At 45.4% G+C, this 20,246-nt stretch overlaps 1 protein-coding gene and 1 long non-coding RNA gene across 2 annotated transcripts in view; both read left to right on the plus strand.

Moving 5' to 3' along the window:
- Nucleotides 1-3,163: 3,163 nt before the first annotated feature.
- fmn2a (formin 2a) overlaps nucleotides 3,164-20,246 on the plus strand; it is a 68,180-nt gene continuing 51,097 nt past the window's right edge. Inside the window, 5 exon segments of the mRNA XM_045211734.1 lie at nucleotides 3,164-3,799; nucleotides 4,037-4,709; nucleotides 10,398-10,564; nucleotides 14,214-14,330; nucleotides 18,936-19,300. Of these exon segments, the coding sequence (XP_045067669.1) occupies nucleotides 3,164-3,799; nucleotides 4,037-4,709; nucleotides 10,398-10,564; nucleotides 14,214-14,330; nucleotides 18,936-19,300 (1,958 nt within the window).
- LOC121571433 lies at nucleotides 14,021-18,896 on the plus strand. Its single transcript, XR_006001716.1, has 3 exons — nucleotides 14,021-14,052; nucleotides 14,214-14,330; nucleotides 18,480-18,896. It is a non-coding gene; the product is annotated as an uncharacterized LOC121571433 (long non-coding RNA).

The raw sequence follows: 20,246 nt of genomic DNA on the forward strand, positions 1-20,246 counted from the left end.
CTGCTGAAAGGATAACTTTTCTCCCAGTGTCTGCTGATAAGCAGACTGAACCAGGTTTTCCTCTAGAATTTTGCCTGTGCTTAGCTCTGTTACGTTTCTTTTTATCCCCCCAAAACTTCCTTGCCAATGACAAGCATACCCATAACATAATGCAGCCACCACCATGCTTGAAATATGGTACTCAGTGATGTGTTGTGTTGGATTTGCCCAAAACATAACACTTTGTATTCAAGAAAAAAAAGTGAATTGCTTTGCAAAATTTTTTGCAGTTTTACTTTAATGCCATATTGCAAACAGGAATATTTGTATTCTGAACAGGCTTTGAACATCTTTTCACTCTGTCATTTAGGTTAGTATTGTGGCGTAACTACAATGTTGTTGATCCATCCTCAGTTTTCTCCTATCACAGCCATTAAACTCGGTAAATGTTTTAAAGTCACCATTGGCCTCATGGTGAAATCCCTGAGCGGTTTCCTTCCTCTCTGGCAACTGAATTAGGAAGGATGCCTGTATCTTTGTAGTGACTGGATATATTGATACACCATCCAAAGTGTAATTGATAACTTCAGCATGCTCAAAGGGATATTCAATGTCTGCTTTCTTTTTTTTTTTACTACCAATAGGTGCCCTTCTTTGTGAGGCATTTGAAAACCTCCTTGGTCTTTGTGGTTGAATCTGTGTTTGATATTCACTGCTCGATTGAGGTACCTTCCAGATAATTGTATGTGTGGTGTACAGAAATTAGGTAGTCATTTAAAAATCATGTTAAACACTATTATTGAGTCCATGCAACTTATTATGTGAATGGTTAAGCAAATTTTTACTCCTGAACTTATTTAGGCTTGCCATAATAAAGGGGTTGAATATATATATTGACTCAAGACATTTCATTTTTTATTAAATTGTAAACATTTAGAAAAACATATTTCCACTTTGACAATATGGGGTATTGTGAGTAGGCCAGTGACACAAAAATCTACATTAAATTCAGGCTTTAACACAACAAACTGTGGTAAATGTCAAGGGTGTGAATACTTTCTGGAGGCACTGTATGTTGCCCTAAATGTTGTGCAAGGTTGGTAGAATCTTAATCAAAATTATTCACAGCTGTAATGGCTGCCAATGGTGCTTCCATCAAGTATTAACTCTGAGTTGGGAAGACATACGGAATCAATACATTCTCATTTAGTATTTTTTTGTAATTTGGAACATTTTTAGAATTTTCTTTCACTTTGAATCAGAATCAGAACATGTGATGATGAACACCACTTCTTCATGTGTAGTCCCCTGTAGCTCAGTTGGTAGAGCATGGCGCTTGCAACGCCAGGGTTGTGGGTTCGTTTCCCACGGGGGGCCAGTATGAAAATGTATGCACTCACTAACTGTAAGTCGCTCTGGATAAGAGCGTCTGCTAAATGACTTAAATGAAAATGAAGGAAGAGGAGCAGCCCAGTGGAGATCACAAACACTTGATTGTGTTCCACTCAATACTGGAGAGAACAGCTCAGGCAAGGACTGACTTTCTCTTCTCTATTCATGTAAACTGTGTTGTAGATTTTCCTTTTGGCCCATTGTGAAAATGTATAACAGATAAACAGTAGCCTACTACAGACGGTTGCTTGGCGATAAATTGCCATAACCATTTACTGGGCAAGTATGTAATTGGTTGGACTATTGTCACGATCGTTGAGAGACGGGTCAGACCAAGGTGCAGCGTGGTATGCGAACATGTTTATTAAACTGGATACACACTGACAAAACAACAAAAGGCAACGAAACGTGACGTCGGAAGGCTATACACAAACAAGCCAAACTCACCGAAACACAAACAAGATCCCACAACCCAGTATGATCCACAATCAGAGACAACGAGCGACAGCTGCCTCTGATTGGGAACCACACCCGGCCAAACTTAGAAATACAAAACCTAGACTTTCACACCCTGACCAACCTACCTAGAGAATAACAGTCTCTCCAGGTCAGGGCGTGACAACTATACTGGATGAACAGTATACAGTAGACCTAATGTAGTTGTTTTGTTTTATTACTATGCAGAGAACAATTAAAATTAATTATCAGGAAAGTGAAACTTCAAGTAGTGAAGTTACATTTAATTAATTTCATAATCATGTCACTGTGGTATGTGTTAGTTTAGGATCAAAGTAATATCAAGCTCACTGGGTTTGTACTAGAGCACAGACAGGCAGGCCGGACTAAACACCACAGCTATTAATCGATATGTAGGCTGTAGAAATTGGAACGAATTACCTGAATCATATTCCCACTCGGATGACGCAAACAACTGCTGACATCTTTGTAACAGTACAGGGAATACCCAGGAGAATAAAACATGAGAATTAACAAGGCAGGGTTAAATACCGAGTTAATAACCACAATGGATATTTGAAATGTTTATAATGCTGTTGTAGCACAAACCAGAGTCTTTTTTCTAGACGATGGATTAATGATAATGGCAATAGCAGACACTTTGAAAGCATACATTATGGTCCGACTATATTATGTGACAAAAAGTGATAGGGAGTTTGAATAGGAATTTTGCCTAGAGATTTTTTTTTTCTTCTGTCTTACCTATAGGCTCCATTGAAAACAAAGTGCATTTCATCTGATTGTAAAGATTATGTTTAAATATAAACTGAATGAATGGCTACTGAATACTTCCACTCTCTCTGTTGTTAATTTAGACTGTCCAGCTTGTACCCTCCTGCAGTCAGGATGCAGACCATACAGACCATAGAGACCCAGGTACCTTTCCTGAAGGAGATCTTCTTCACCACAACCTTTAAAGACAGGAGGAAGAGTAGTGTGACCAACCTGTTCCGCAGACAGCAGCAACAGCAACATCATCCTCACCAGACGCTTCCGCCTTCTCTGGACGGGGATGAGCCTCGCATTAAACATGCTTGGCTGGGTCGCTCATCCAGCAGCCCATTCTGCAACAAGCAGATAGGAGGAGGGAGGGGAAGGGAGAGAGTGAGCCTGTCAGCCTTTTCTCAGCAGCAGAATCTCACAGCTGCTCGCAACACCGGCGAGCAGGCAGGGATTAGTGCTGAGCTCCCAGAGAGCCAGTTCAACAACCCAGGAGCAGCAGCCCCAGCCCCAGTAGCATGGCCTGATTGCCAAGGGGGTCTGCCTGTTTAGGAAGATGGGGAACCAGGAGGCCAAGCAGAGGAAGGTAGCAGGGGAAGATGCCCCCTGTGATGGGGGAGTCGAGGATAGGGAACCTGAGAGCTCCAAGAAAGTCAAGTCCAAAGGGGGAGATGGTGACAAGAAGAAATCTCAATCGGAATCCAAAAGCTCTGTGTTTTCCAGCATGCAGATCAGGAAGAGTCTGTCTAAGGCAAAGGGGCTGTCCAAGGAGGTTATCCTGGACGGCAAGAGGTCCCAGCTGGAGGAGGCTGATGGGGTCAACAGCAGCCTCTCTGCAGACGAGCTGGGAATGATGTCGGATGGTGACCCAGAGCATGGCCGCTTGACAACGTCGGAGGCAGAGGACGAGGGCCGGAGGACCAGTTCAGGATCAGACGGGGACCTCTACAGCTTCCACTCTGCTATGGCTGAGCATGAGGATCTGCTCTCTGACATCCAGCAGGCTATCAGGGAGAATCATGGGAACATTGATGTGGTCCTGGATAGAGTCTCTGTCCTTTTGGCTGAGGGGATCACCTCCTCCACCTCAGATGGTGATTTTAAACCCTTAGCCCCTGACCCCTCTGACCCACAAGAGGTAGGCTCCACTCTGGGGCCAGACCTGGACAAGGGACAGGTTGATGAGACACCTGTTGGTACTGATACTGCAGGACCAGACCAAAGTGCTGAGCGTAGACAATCAGAGGCAGAGGGAGGTGTTGCATCTGGCGCATCTGGGGGGGAGTCAGATTTAGGTTCACCAAGCGACAGTGGCCCCTCGGCGGACCAGGACACAGAGAGGAGCAGCGGCAGCCCCCTGCCCAAAACCACCAGCACCTACAGCTTCCCAGACACCAACTCCACTACCATGTCCTATGAGAGCGCTTAGGAGACTCAGGACGACCTGGAGAGCCCGGTGCTGACCTCCCAGCTGACTCAGAGCCAGAGCTTTGATGGGGAGGGTAGCACCATCGAGGTGGTCAGGTGCATCAGGTTGGGACCGGACTCAGGTTCATCCAGAAGTGTGAGTAACATGGAACTGACTGTGGAGAGGGAGGAGGAGGGGGACAGGGGGAGAGACTTCCGGTCCCTGAGCAGGAGAAAGAGTAGCTATTCTGTCTCTCTGCTGACGAGTTACAGTTCCAAAAGATCTCTTTCCAGAAGGATGTCCTCCACTACCTCCACTGTCAAGCCCTGTCCTCCCATCCACCCTTCCTACATGAAGACCACCACCAGGCAGCTGACCTCACCCATAGGCTCTCCAAGCCAGAGCCCCCATATCCCCCGTAGGATGGAGCCAGGCTCTGGGGCAGGGTATGGGGGCCACAAGGCCCAGAGATGGAGAACCACCAGGCAGAGGTCCTGCAGTATCGCCGGGCCTTTCAGTCATTCAGCAGACTGGACCAAGGTTCTGGAAGGCCTCAGATTGAGGCATGAGTCCGCCACTGACCTCCAGGAACATGGGGGGTCAGAAAGAGGCTTTCCAGGGGCGAGTCTGACCCTAGGCACCAGACGAGGTGTCCAGACCACCACCACAGAGCCCTATCAAGATGTCTTTTCTGGTAAGTGACTGAGCATAGAGGTGCTTCATGACTTATAGAGTAACATTGGTAGAAAGGAGGTAAATAATGTGGTTAGATGCCTTTTTTCCCAACAGGGATTTGACCTGTCAAGCTTGATGATGAGTTCATCACTCCATCCGGTCAGCCAGACCATCTTGTTATCCAGTCTGGCCCTGGTTTAGCTATTTGAGTAATCAGTCATGTGACATGGATCTGTTTCAGAGAACATCAACAGCAGAGTTTAAATTGGGACAGAGGTCACTAGCATGTAAACTGTTTCGCTGGTGCTGCTGTTGTTGTTTGTTCATGTGTGTGACTTTAAAGGCAAAAAAAATCACTTTCCTTTGGATAAGGTTGTTCATCATAATACTGTATGTGTATCTAAAGAGTGTTGGTTATTGCATGAAATAGGAGCAACATCGCATTTTAGCAATGTTCTTTTAATCACACTGCTAGATAGCTAAAATAGCTTTGAATTATTATTACCTGTCCAAAAACCATCCATTGTGTCACGACTTCCTCCGAAGCTGTCACCTCTCCTTGTTTGGGCAGGCTTCGGCGTTCGTCGCCACTGCCGCTACGCATCTCATCATTCCATTTGTTTTGTCTTGTTTATTACACACACCTGGTTCATCTCCCCTCATCAGTACCTGTATAAATATTCCCTCTGCCCCCTTGTCTTTGTGTGTGATTGTTTATTTTGGAGGATAGTGAAGCTCGGTGGAGCTCTGTGTATTTTGTATCACCGGGATATTTCCCTGTGTGCCGTGTATTTCCAGTGCGCCTGTTATGCGCACTAGAGTGTTTTGACGCATTTCTGCGTAACTCTATAATTGCGGAATAAAGCCTGTTATTCTGTGATTTACCCTCCTGCGCCTGACTCCTTCGACATCACCTCATCACAGAATCACACACCAGACATGGAGTCAGCAGGAGAGGAGCACATGCCTGGAGTCGTGGCACGGGTCAGGAAGCATTCAACAATTCTAGCCAGCTTAGGAGAAGCGATGGATCGGGAACAGCTGAGGGACCGGATCCAGCCACCCACACCCCAGCACCCAGAGGGATCCATATATCCCGACCACGGGATTTCAACGGGACAGCTACCCTCTGCCAGGGATTCCTCCTACAACTGGAGTTATACTATTCGAACATCAGCCCGGCTCTATCGGAGCGGGAGAAGGTGTCCACCCTCATCTCCTGCCTCTCGGGGAAAGCTCTGGAGTGAAGGAGGAGCCGCTTTGGACAACTACGGGGAGTTCACTCGCCTCTTTCGGGCAGTCTTCGATCACCTGCCCGAAGGTAGAGAGGCGGGCGAGTGGCTGGCCCATCTGAGGCAGGGGACGAGGACCGCGCAGGACTTCGCTCTGGAATTTCAGACTCTAGAGGATGGGTCCTCTGCTGCGCACTGTACCCTACACATCCACATTCCTGATTACACAGTGTAAGGCGCTGGTCAAATCATGCGCAGCTGGGAACTTTATGGACAGGTCATTTGCACATAGTCTAGGCATTACATTGGTTCCCCTATCCATTCCACTCCCCATCAGAGCACTTGACAGTCGACCATTAGGGTCCGGGTTTGTTAGGGACAATACGTTATAGTTATCCTCTATCCCTTATTCCATCTGTGATCGAGTCAATGCATGGGGCGCGCTTCTTCACAAAATTAGATCTCCGGAGTGCGTACAACCTGGTGCGTGTCCGAGAGGGGGACGAGTGGAAGACAGCATTCAGCACAACAACGGGGCATTACGAATATCTGGTGATGCCCTACGGTTTGATGAATGCTTCCAGTCCTTTATGAACGAGGTGTTTCAGGACATGCTTGGTCGCGGTGTAGTGGTATACATCAATGACATTCTGGCGTATTACGCTACGCGCGCCGAGCACGTGTCCCTGGTTAGCAAAGTGCTGCCCCGACTGTTGGAACATGACCTTTATGCCAAGGCAGAAAAGTGTCTGTTTTTCCAACAGTCCATCTTCTTCCTCGGATACCGCATTACCACCTCAGGTGTGGAGATGGAGGGAGATCGCATTTCAGCCGTGCATAATTGGCCAACTCCAACCACGGTCAAGGAGGTGCAGCGCTTTATTGGCTTTGCCAACTACTATCGGAGGTTTATCCGGAGCTTTGGCAAGGTCGCAGCTCCCATCACATCTCTGTTGAAGGATGGGCCTTCCCGGCTTTGCTGGTCTGCTGAGGCTGACAGGGCCTTCAGAAACCTGAGGGTTCTGTTCACCTCAGCCCCAGTACTGGCCCATCCCGATCCATTACTACCGTTTGTAGTGGAGGTGGATGCATCCGAGGTAGGGATAGGCGCTGTCCTATCTAAACGCTCGGGCACGCCACCCAAGCTCCGCCCCTGTGCCCTCTTCTCCAAGAAGCTCAGCCCGGTGGAGCAGATCTACGACGTTGGTGATCGGGAGCTGTTGGCTGTTGTCCGAGCCCTGACCGTGTAGAGGCACTGGCTCGAGGGTGCGAAACACCCTTTCCTCGTCTGGACAGACCACCGTAACCTGGAGTACATCCGGGCAGCGAGGAGGCTGAAACCTCGCCAGGCCTGGTGGGCCCTATTCTTCACCCGGTTAGATTTGACTCTGTCTTACATCCCAGGTACGAAGAGCGTGAAGGTAGATGCACTCTCACGGCTGTACGACACAGAGCAGAGGCCCATAGACAACACCCCCATACTCCCGGCCTCCTGCATTGTGGCGCTGGTAGTGTGGGCGATGGACGTGGACATAGAGCGGGCGCCAACTCCACCTCAGTGTCCAGCTGGGCTGCAGTACGTGCCGTCTATTGTCCGTGGCCGTCTGATCTATTGGGCACACAATTCCCCCTCCTCTGGTCACCCAAGTATCGGTCGTACAGTGCACTGCCTGACCGGAAAGTACTGGTGGCCTACCTTGGCTAAGGACGTGAGGGTGTATGTCTCCTCCTGCTCGGTGTGCGCCCAGAGTAAGGCACCTAGGCACCTCCCAGTGGGTAAGTTACAGCCCTTACCAGTTCCACAACGGCCATGGTCCCACTTGTGTATTGACTTCCTTACTGATCTTCCCCTCTCTCAAGGTAACACCACAATCCTGGTCGTTATGGACCGCTTTTCCAAAGCCTGCCGCATCCTTCCTCTTCCCGGTCTCCCCACGTCCCTGCAGACTGCAGAGGCCCTGTTTACACACATCTTCCGGCACTACGGGGTACCAGAGGACATAGTGTCTGACCGGGGTCCCCAGTTCACAGCCAGGGTCAGGAAGGCGTTCATGGAACATCTGAGGATCTCGGTCAACCTGACCTCTAGTTTCCACCCTGAGTCTAATGGGCAGGTGGAATGAGTGAATCAGGATGTGGGTAGGTTCCTGCGTTCCTACTGCCACGACCGGCCGGGGGAGTGGTCGGTGTTCTTGCCATGGGCCGAATATGCCCAGAACTCTCTCCGACAATCCTCCATTAACCTAACGCCATTTCTTCCACCGAGGCTCCTGCGGTGGATGACTTGTTTCGGCATGCAGAGGAGATGTGGAACGCTGCTCACGTCCAGCTCCAACGCGCCGTGCATCGCCAGAAGGCCAACGCTGACTGCCACCGCAGTGAGGCCCCGTCTTTGTACCGGGTGATCGGGTCTGGCTCTCAACCCAGAATCTGCCCCTCCGCCTGCCCTGCCGGAAGCTGAGCCCGCGGTTTGTGGGGCAATTCAAAGTCCTGAGGAGAATAAACAAGGTTACTTACAGGTTACTACTCCCTCCTGATTACCGCATTAACCCCTCGTTCCATGTGTCTCTCCTCAGGCCGGTGGTGGCTTGTCCGCTCCAGGAGTCTGAAGTGCGGGAGTTCCCTCCGCCCCCTCTGGACATCGAGGGGGCCGTGGCGTACTCTGTCTGTTCCATCCTGGATTCGAGGCGTCAGGTGGAGGGCCTTCAGTACCTCGTGGAGTGGGAGGGGTACAGTCCGGAGGAGCGGTGCTGGGTCCCGGAGAGGGATATCCTCGATCCCTCCCTGTTGCGGGATTTCCACCGTCGCCATCCGGCTCGCCCTGCTCCGCGTCCTCCTGGCCGTCCCCGAGGCCGGTGTCGGCGCGCTGCTGGAGCTGCGCATCAAGGGGGTGAATTACCCTCCTGCGCCTGATTCCTTCGACATCACCTCATCACACGTTGCAAGGACGAGAATACATTTTATATTGCTAAATGTATTTTTGCTACCTGGCGAACAAGAGCCAATCGTAATCACAACGTGGTAAAAACTACTTTGCAGCGTCACGAGGGATTACATTTTTTTTCCCTTCTGGATTTTTATTCCTTCGTTGTTAATGGTATGTAATTGACATTTGCCTCTATTTGCATTAGGAAATGTGACATTTAAACAAACTTTTTTTCTGTGGCTCACGTTTTCTAATTGAAGTTATAACATGTTTATAATAGCATTATAGATTATTTATAGTATGACTGTTTTAATTGAATCACCGGCCAGTAGAACATGGATCAGTAGGGGAGTACTTCGCCTCACCAAAAGCTCCTCTGGTCACAATGCCATGATTGTGAGCTCTCTGGATTAGAACATCAGGCCTTCCCTGTCTCTGTCTAGGCCTGTTCACAGATTTTCAGAATATCACAGTGATTTCTATAATAATTCCACCATCTATGACTCTATAATAATCCCATAATCTACGACTTCTCCATCACTTTCATACCACAAAAAGCTGAGCAATGTGGTATGATTATTCCTCCCCTCCTCCTAAGACTGATTGACCAGGATGGTCCTGATAAATACTGTTATTTTGATGGTTTATACAGTACTGTTTAAATGCCAGCTGTTAATGTGAAGGTTAAACCGTGGCATTTGCAGAAATACATTTTCATCATGTGATTTCTAAGTAGGTGCCCTCTTTTGTCCTCCTCAGGACCAATAGATGTTGTACAGAGCAGCTGAAAACACTGTATTTATAAAATAATAGTACTAACACAATACTGTTTTACAGTACCATATTTAAGTGATAATACCAGAGAAGCCGGTGTTTGGAGGATATATTGGCACGGGTGTTGTTAGGCCCGAGATGAAATAACACACAGTGATACATTAACTATTTGGCCCTGTGTTGCTCAGTTTGTAGAGCATGGCGTTTGCAATGGCAAGATTAGGGGTTCGATTCCCACGGGGGGCCAGTATGAAAATGTATGCACTAACTGTAAGTCGCTCTGGATAAGAGCGTCTGCTAAAATGACTAAAATGTGGGAGCTAAAACTATCCATACAAACTGTTTCTAGTTTTGTTTCAGCGTTTTGTAGGCTAATTAGCACGTCTTCCTCTCTCCCCATGTAATGATGTACTGTAGATCAAAAGCTCAAGGCTGAATCTGAATCTGCATCGGTTATCTAACATCTCACCCTAGATAAAGCCTCTGCTCTCATCAATATTCATGTCTTTATCTGCAGTATCTATATCTTCATAACAGTGCGTGTCATCCCTAGATATCTGTTGTCTGAATCTCTCTCTATCTCTTTCTCTTTCTCTCTCTCTCTCTCTCTCTCCCTCTCTCTCTCTCTCTCTCTCTCTCTCTCGCTCTCTCTCTCTCTCTCTCTCTCTCTCTCTCTCTCTCTCTCTCTCTCTCTCTCTCTCTCTCTCTCTCTCTCTCTCTCTCTCTCTCTCTCTCTCTCTCTCTCTCTCTCTCTCTCTCTCTCTCTCTCCCCCAGGTCACGCCTTGTTGGAGCGTCTATGTCTGCAGGAGGGGGAGGGAGCAATGGATGAGGCTGAGAGGTTGTGTTGTTGTATGATGGGCATGGGGCTGCTGCAGCCCCTCAGTGATTGTTTCAGAGAGCAGCATGAAGACATTGTCACTCCAGTCACAGCCACATTTAATGTGAGAACCAACTCTTTACTTACTAACATTGTTTCACTGCTGCCATTTCAACAAATATTACACTGATCATAGGCTGATAGCCTGAACTGGCTAGTATTGCTCACTGGATGAGAGTATAATTAATGTTAACAAATGTATTCTGGGTTATGTATCAACTACAGTATCTACCTACCTATCTACTCTATCTCCATATCTGGATGTTTGAATCTTTAAGCATTTAATTATGTTGAGAACCGTTCCTATGGTCAGCCTTACCATATGAAAGCTGATTTCATAAATGTTTAAATAATTTTCCCAGTAACGCTTCACAGATGTAATCTCATGTGTGTGATTATAATATTTCCAGCATAGTTCATCAGGAACGCACGCTGTCAGTGCCATTTTTATCACATGTCCCTTGCAGCTGAATCCACTCAGCTGTAACGTTCTTAGGCTGAGGATTCAAATATAGATTTTGCGGGTTAGTATTTTTTCATAACTAGAAATAGATGTCTTATATTTTCTGTTAGCATGTGTGTGTGTGTATGCATGCGTGTATAAGTGTGTACGGGTGTGTGTGTGCTTCCTGTTGCAGTATCTTCATAGGGACTGAACATTGTGTCGTGAGGCAATGGGTTGTCATGTTTCCTTTCTTGGTGTGCCATGTGATCAAAGTATGCTTTTCTTTTACTCAGTCACCAAAGCAGAATTTGTGTCTGAACAGATGAGCATTCGTCTCTGGCTGCACTGTGCACCTTCCCCCTTAGATACACTCACATACATAAACACATTGTCACAAACACTCAGTCATAACATGCACACAAACTCACATAGAAAAACAGAACATCCCTGGGCACACACAAATATAGTACCGTACAAACAGGCACACACAAATTCACACATGCTTTCAGTCAGTACACACACACACACACATGCATGCCTTACAGACAGTCATTCTGTGACACACACACACACACTGCTTGCGTAGAACATCTGCTGACCGCGTTGCATAAGAGCCCCACGTGCCCAGGGCTCAGGCTGCTCTTACCCAGCAGAAGGCTAACCGTGCCTGGGTTGGTTAGAGCATTTTGTCCCCTCTCACTGTCTCTAACTGTTCCTGGGATTGGACCCGCAGCTGCATTATTCAGCTTGAAAAGAATCAACCTCTCCCTGTGTCTTTTGACAATGCTGCTCTCTCTCACCGGTTGTTCTCCCTTCTCTCTCATTTTCTCTCTCTCTCGCTCTCTCTCGCTCTCTCTCTCTCCCTCTCTCTCTCCCTCTCACTCCCTCTCTCGCTCTCTCTCTCTCCCTTTCTGTCTCTCCCTATCTTTCTCTGTCCTCACTGTCCTCACCCCTGTAAAAATAGTCAGCCTTGTTTGACTCCCTGAGATATAATCCCTCCCTAGTGAATCTGCATTGTCTCTAGAGGGAAAATATTGATACATTTTATTAAGGTTGATGTGATAGAGTAGGAGGCTATGACAGGTTTTGATCATGTTTTACTCTCTGTCTGTACTGTAGTTGTGATTCTGGCTTCAGCAAAAGCCGTGGTTCTGGTTAATGTTTTGTTCTGGCATTGACTGCACAGAGAAAGCAATACCTAAGGTCAGCTCTCAGACTGGAACAAATTGCATATTTGCTCCCTAAAGTGTAGACACACACTCATACATACTCAAACACACACTCTTGACATGCACAGTGTTGGAATGGCTTGAGATTCTTACATAAATGGATAGTCATTATGTAATGGTCTCTGAATTATCAGATTGATTTACAATATGTTCAGATTCATACTAAATTGGGCCCTTAGAATTGCCCAATTGTATGTGGTTATGTAGTCAATTGCAAGGGTTGGTGTGAGGTGTGACCCAGGTGCGGTGCAGGATTGACAGTAGGCAGTAGGCAGAGATGGTGAAACAATGATCTTTACTGGTGGTCCCAATACCAGGATACAAAATAATGGACTTGTCACAATAAAATAAAGGAGGAGCAAATTGGTCTCCAAAAACAGGCTGACAGCAAAAATACAAAATACTAACTACGACTGAAACAACAATGAAACAGGGAGAACACTTCTCAAGTACCTGTACATACGTCTCGCGATCAGACACTGATTCGTACTGCTTGGCATCGAGAAACTAGCAGACAAAACTGAGCAAGGGAATACAGGGAGGTGAGGGAATAAATACACAGGTGAACAGGTAGACACAGGTGACACCAATAGGATACAGATTAGTCCAGACTGTGAGTGAGGAGGTGCCTAAGGTTGTTGGAGGAGGACACCGAGTGGGTCGTTCCGGAACTGCGACCCCCTCCTATAACAGTCAATATCATATTACTGTGCCGTGCTGAAACTGCTTGCTGCACTGGAACCATTTCCCAGGAAAATAATTTGTTCAGTTGTTAAGGAATACGCTCTCATGCACTAAGCGGAACTAATAAAATATACACATTAACAAGAATACTTTTCATACCTCAGATTAATGAGATTGGCTTTGAAGGCAGTGTTTACTTTTAGCCTCTTGCAATTTGCCACAGGTTCCATTCTACAATAGGTAGTATTGTGCTTAGCAAGCACAGTACCTTACCTCACTTTTGAAAAGTAGACATTTGAATTGGTTCAAATCGTAAAGTGAAAGCCCTCTCTATTTGGCATTGTTGGTGGATGTCATCTGAACTGGAATCAACAGACATAGGTTGTCTGGGTTGCTTTATTGATGTATTCCTTGAAGATAAGTAAAAAGTGATTAAATATGAATGGATTTCCTGTTTGTCTGTCAGGTAATGACTGTACGTTAAATAGATATCTGCCCTTTTGTCTGTGCGCTGTGCTGTTCTCGCCTATTTTTCTTTATTTGTGTGAATAATTAAACCAAATCAATTTAAATGATGTACACTACCAGTCAAAAGTTTGGTCACACCTACTCATTTGAGGGTTTTTCTTTATTTTTACTATTTTCTACATTGTAGAATAATAGTGAAGACATCATAACTATGAAATACCACATATTGAATAATGTAGTAAACAAAAAAGTGTTAAACAAATCAAAATATATTTTAGATTCTTCAAATAGCCACCCTTTGCCTTGATAACATCTATGCACACTCTTGGTATTCTCTCAACCAGCTTCATGAGGTAGTCAACTGGAATGCATTTCAATTAACAGGTGTGCCTTCTTAAAAGTTAATTTGTGGAATTCCTTTCCTTCTTTATGTGTTTGAGCCAATCAGTTGTGTTGTGACAAGATAGTGGGGGTATACAGAAGATAGCCCTATTTGGTAAAAGACAAAGTCCATATTATGGCAAGAACAGCTCAAATAAGCAAAGAGAAACGACAGTCCATCATTACTTTAAGACATAAAGGTCAGTCAATACGGAACATTTCAAGAACTTTGAAAGTTTCTTCAAGTGCAGTCGCAAAACCCGTCAAGCGCTATGATGAAACTGGCTCTCATGAGGACCGCCACAGGAACGGAATTTTGTTGTGTCCATACTTTTGACTGGTTCTGTAAGTAAAATGATATATGTAAAATGTTCCAGTTATGATCGCTTGTAGTATTCACCTGGTTATTATATGGTGTTACTATATGGTACTGTGTTACTGTGAATAAAATGTAGATCTAAAAGTACATACTGAAAAATGCATGTTCATTGCCTTCTCTCCCCCAGGACGACCAGCTGTATACCTGGGCTACCTTCGGCCTGCCCTCCCACATCTGGGAGTCCCATGAAGGGCATACCCCAGGCCACATCCAGGTCCTGTGGCCCCCTCCACAGCCAGCTCGGGTATGTTATCAACTCTGTTTATGTAGTGTACCACCACAAGCAGAGCTACAGAGAAGAACATTTGTTCAAACAGTGTGACATTGAAAATGTTGCGCCACTTTCAACCGAATGGAAAATTACTGTGAGTGCCTCAGGAGGATAACAGATCTTTGTGGTCTTTTATTTGCTCTTACAACTGTAACTGTACAGGCCTCCTGTAGCTCAGTTGGTAGAGCATGGCGCTTGCAACGCCAGGGTTGTGGGTTCGATTCCCACGGGGGGCCAGTATGAAAAATGTATGCACTCACTAACTGTAAGTCGCTCTGAATAAGAGCGTCTGCTAAATGACTAAAATGTAAAAATGTAAGTGAATGAATACCCAGGCCCAGACAGGTTTTGATACAATACTGTCCTCTTGTGGTTATATTTTGTATATTGACAGAGCATGTAGATGTTACTACCGTTCTTCCAACAGAGGTCAGGCTTATCCTATAGTAACTATACAGGTATCAAACATATTCACCCCCCTTGGATTTTTTCACATTTTTGTTGAATTACAAAATGGGATTGATATGGATTTAATTATTGTTGTTTTTTGTTATTGTTCTACACAAAATACTCCATAATGTCAAAGTAAAAAGAAAATTCTACAAATGTTTACAAATTAATACAAATTAAATTACTAAAATATTGTTGTTGCATAAGTATTCACCCCCTTTTTTTAGGCAAGCCTAAATTAGTACAGGAGTAAAATGTATCTTAACAAATCACATAATAAGTTACATGGACTCACTCTGTGTGAAATAATAGAAATTGACATGATTTTTCAATGACAACCCCTTCCTCTGTCCCACATATGTACAACATCTGTAAGGTCCCTCAGTCAAGTATTGAATTTCAAGCACAGATTCAACTACAAAGTACAGGGAGATTTTTGAAAGCCTCATAAAGAAGGGCAGTGATTGGTAGATGGGTAATAATAACAAATCAGACATTGAATATCTCTTTAAAATACAGGGCCTTCGGAAAGTATTCAGACCCCTTGACTTTTTTCCACATTTTGTTAAGTTATAGCCTTATTCTAAAATATATTAAATAAAAAAGATTCCTCATCAATCTACACACAATACTCCATAATTATAAAACAAAAACAGGCTTTTATACATTTTTGCAAATTTATTTAAAAAAAAACAGGAAATACCATATTTACATTGCTATGAGACTCGAAATTGAGATCAGGTGCATCCTTTTTCCATCGATCATCCTTGAGATGTTTCTACAACTTCATTGGAGTCCACCTGTGGTAAATTCAATTGATTGGACATGATTTGGAAAGGCACACACCTGTCTATATAAGGTCCCACAGTTGACAGTGCATGTCAGAGCAACAACCAAGCCATGAGGTCGAAGGAATTGTCCGTAGAGCTCCGAGACAGGATTGTGTCGAGGCACAGATCTGGGGAAGGGTACAAAAAAATGTCTGCAGCATTGAAGGTCCCCAAGAACACATTGGCCTCCATCATTCTTAAATGGAAGAAGTATGGAATCACCAAGACTCTTCCTTGAGCTGGCCTCCCGGCCAAACTGAGCAATCAGGGGAGAAGGGCCTTGGTCAGGGAGGTGACCAAGAACCCGATGGTCACACTGATAGCACTCCATAGTTCCTCTGTGGAGATGGGAGAACCTTCCAGAAGTACAACCGTCTCTGCCACCAATCAGCACGCCACCAATCAGTCCTTTATGGTAGAGTGAGCAGACGGAAGCCACTCCTCAGTAAAAGGCACATGACAGCTCGCTTGGACTTTGCCAAAAGGCACCTAAAGACTCTCAGACCATGAGAAACAAGATTCTCTGGTCTGATGAAACAAAGATTGAACTCTTTGGCCTGAATGCCAAGCGCCACGTCTGTAGAAAACCTGGCACCATCCCTACTGTGAAGCATGGTGGTGGCAGCATCATGCTATGGGGATGTTCTTCAGCGGCAGGGTCTGGGAGACTAGTCAGGACTGAGAGAAAGATGAACAGAGCAAAGTACAGAGAGATTCTTGATGAAAACCTGCTCCAGAGCGCTCAGGACCTCAGACTGGGGTGAAGGTTCACCTTCCAACAGGTCAACGACCCTAAGCACACAGCCAAGACAACGCAGGAGTGGCTTCAGGACAAGTCTCTGAATGTCCTTGAGTGGCCCAGCCAGAGCCCGGACTTGAACCCAATCTAACATCTCTGGAGAGACCTGAAAATAGCTGTGCAGCAACGCTCCCCATCCAACCTGACAGAGCTTGACAGGATCTGCAGAGAAGAATGGGAGAAACTCCCCAAATACAGGTGTGCCAAGCTTGTAGCGTTATACCCAAGAAGACTTGAGGCTGTAATCGCTGCCAAAGGTGCTTCAACAAAGTACTGAGTAAATCATCTGAAAACGTATGTAAATGTGATATTTCCATTTTTTATTCATAATAAATTTGATACCATTTCTAAAAACCAGTTTTTGCTTTGTTATGATGGGGTGTTGTGTGTGGATTGATGAGGGGAAAAAACAATGTTATCCATTTTAGAATAAGGCTGTAACGTAACAAAATGTGGAAGATGTCAAGGGGTCTGAATACGTTCCGAATGCACTGTACACGGTCAAGTTAGAAATTATGCTATGGATGATATATTAAACCACCCAGACACAACAAAGATACAGTCGTCCTTGTGAACTGAGCTGCAGGACAGGAAGGAAACTGATCAGGGATGTCACCATGAGGCCATTGTGACAGAGTTCAATGGCTGTGATGGGAGAAAACTGAGAATGGATCAACAACATTTTAGTTACTCCACAATAATGACCGAAATGACAGAGTGAAAAGAATAATACAAATATACAAAATAAAAATAGGCACTAAAGTTATACTGCAAGAAAACACTGCAAAAGAATACAGTTTATGTCCTAAATGCAAAGCCTTATGTTTGGGGCAATCCAACACAACACATCACCTCCTTATTTCCAAGCATGGTGGTGGCTGCATCTTGTTATAGGTATGCTTGACATTGGCAAAGACTGAGGAGTTTTTCAGGATAAAAAGAAATGGGATGGAGTTAAGCACAGGCAAAATCCTAGAGGAAAACCTGCTTCAGTCTGCTTTACACCAGACACTGGGAGAGGAATTCACCTTTCAGCAGGACAATAACCTACAACACAAGGACAAATCTACACTGGAGTTGCTTACAAAGAAGACAGTGAATGTTCCTTAGTGGCCAAGTTACCATTTTGACTTCAATCTGCTTGAAAATCTATTGCCAGACTTGAAAATTGCTGTCTAGCCATGAACCCCAACACATTGACAGAGCTTAAAGAATTTGGAAAGAATACGACTATCTAATCAACCGATATTAGTGTTCCATTTTTTAGATTTGTTTTCACTTTGACATTACATAGTATATTGTGTAGACCTTTGACAAAAAAAAGACAAATAAATCCATTTTAATCCCACTTAGTAACACAATAAAATGTGAAGAAATCCAAGGGGGTACTTATGATACCCACTGTAGGTCATTGTCAGAAGAAGGTAAATTCTTCATATCCTGCTGAGCTTTTTAGCTTGTAATGGTCTCCTGAACTTCACTTAAAAATACTTGAACTGTAAACTCAACACAAACTGTAGAGTAACTATAGACATGGCTGGAATATGTTAATCTAACTCTGGGTTCTGCGCTCTTCACATTGCCTCTTTGAAGCTCATTGAGACTTTGATCGTCTCGTGGGTTAAATCTTCGAAGAGTCTCCCCATCTCTGTTCTATCTACCCATGAACTACAAGCCTGGAGTCTAGACATGTGGCCTTCCCTGACCCTGACCTTACTCTCAACTTACCATGGTCCATAACCCTGCAACCAAACGCGCCCAGTTGTGTGTGTTTATCCTTTTCACTCAGGGTGTGGCATGTCACATCCACTAGGTTTTAACTCTGAGAAATTATTCAAAATATAGATTTTTTTGTAAGCATGTGGTATACTAGGACTAGAAAGCACATTCCTTGAAAAGTGTTAATGTAATCCTGCTTGACTGTTTACATCCTTCAAGAAGGGCTTCGAAACATCACTTTATGTTATATTAATATGTACAATGTTTTGTATTTTTTATTGCTGCTGCTTGAAGAGTGGGTCTGAAATTCTTTTTTCCTGACAGAATTCGTCAAAGTCAGGGAATCTGTGACAAAAGGATAATGGCAGTGATATTCCAGGGCTGGAGCAGACCATCAATGACTTGAGGATAAAGATTGCAGCACTGGAAATCCAGCATGCATCTCTGGAGATGGCATTCCACTCTAAGGAGAGTGGGGATAGGGACAATACTGTGGCCTTGGGGGGTGTCAACCACACATGGAAGAAGAGGATGGAGATTTCCGTACAGACATCACCTGTGAAGGAGGGCTTTAGATTTGAAGTGCCTTTCAAGGGAGGGTCAATCCCCTCCTCAGCCTCTGTCCCACCAATCTCCTCCTCCTCCCTCCCCAACCCTGGCTTTGTCTGTACCTGCCAACAGCAGCAGCAGAGTGGTACCCAGCCCCCACCTCCTCCCACCCCAGGTGTATCCCCTCCTCCAGCTCATCCTCCTCCTCCTCCTCCTCCTCCTCTACCTCAGCTCTCTGGAGGGGCCCCACCACCTCCACCCCCACCCCCTCTCCCTGGTGGGGCTGGTCCTCCTACTCCTCCACCCCCTCCTCCTCCTTTACCAGGTATGGGTGGACCTTGTCCCCCACCTCCACCCCCTCCCCTGCCAAGCTTTGGACCTCCACCCCCACCCCCTCCACCAGGTATGGGCCCCCCTCCTCCGCCCCCACCCCCCGGCAGTGGACCTCCTTCTACCCCAGGCTTTGGCCCTCCTCCCCCTCCCGGTGGTTTCATGGCCTCCATGGCCCAGGTTGCTGGCCCCCAGAAGGCACCCACCGAGCCCCCCAAGCCCATGAAGCCTCTCTACTGGACCAGGATCCAGCTGCATGCTAAAAAGTAATTAGCAGTCCACTTTAGTCCAATTACTGTACATATACAAACATTACATTTGCCTTCAGAATAGTCTCAATTATTCGGGGAATGGCATTCCACAGGGATGCTTGCTCATGTTGACTCCAATGCTTCCCACAGTTGTGTCTAGTGGATTGGATGTCCTTTGGGTGGTGGGCCATTCTTGATACACACGGGAAACTGTTGAGCGTCAAAAACCCAGCAACTTTACAGTTCTTGACACAAACCAGTGCGCCTGGCACCTACTACCATAGCCCGTTCAAAGGCACTTAAATCATTTGTCTTTCCCTTTCACCCTCTGAATGGCACAGATACACAATCCATGTCTCAATTGTCTCAAGGCTTAAAAATCCTTCTTTAACCTTCTCCTCCCCTTCATCTACACTGATTGAAGTGGATTTAACAAGTGACATCAATAAGGGATAATAGCTTTCACCTAGATTCACCTGGTCATGGAAAGAGAAGGTGTTCTTAATGTTTGTACACCCAGTGTACAGTATATGTTTATCCATAGCTTCCTATTTAGCTATATGATATAACCATTAACATAACGCATGAATGAGAACGTATGCAAAAGATAGAGATGGATCATTGATATTTATGGAGGCTTTCCTAACCAAACTCTAGAATGGGTTTTCTACTGAAGATAAAGATCAGCCATATTATAGAGATGGGAACCCAGTGTAAAATTTGAGAAAGATGTGGGAAAGGAGTGCGTTGAGATGTTGTTTGAGTTGAAACAGGTGTTGTGATGTGCTTTGGTACTGATGTACTTGGTCCGACTCCACACATAAAGAAGTCATGCTATAATACTGCAGTACTGTGACATGTCAGAAAATAAGTCCACCTTATAATAACCAGTGGACACAGTGGTGGGTTATATAAAGTTATTAGAAATGTAATGTACTGTACAGTAGTTGTCTGAAGAGGT

This window comes from Coregonus clupeaformis, chromosome 1 (assembly GCF_020615455.1).
Source record: "Coregonus clupeaformis isolate EN_2021a chromosome 1, ASM2061545v1, whole genome shotgun sequence".
NCBI classification, from domain to species: domain Eukaryota; kingdom Metazoa; phylum Chordata; class Actinopteri; order Salmoniformes; family Salmonidae; genus Coregonus; species Coregonus clupeaformis.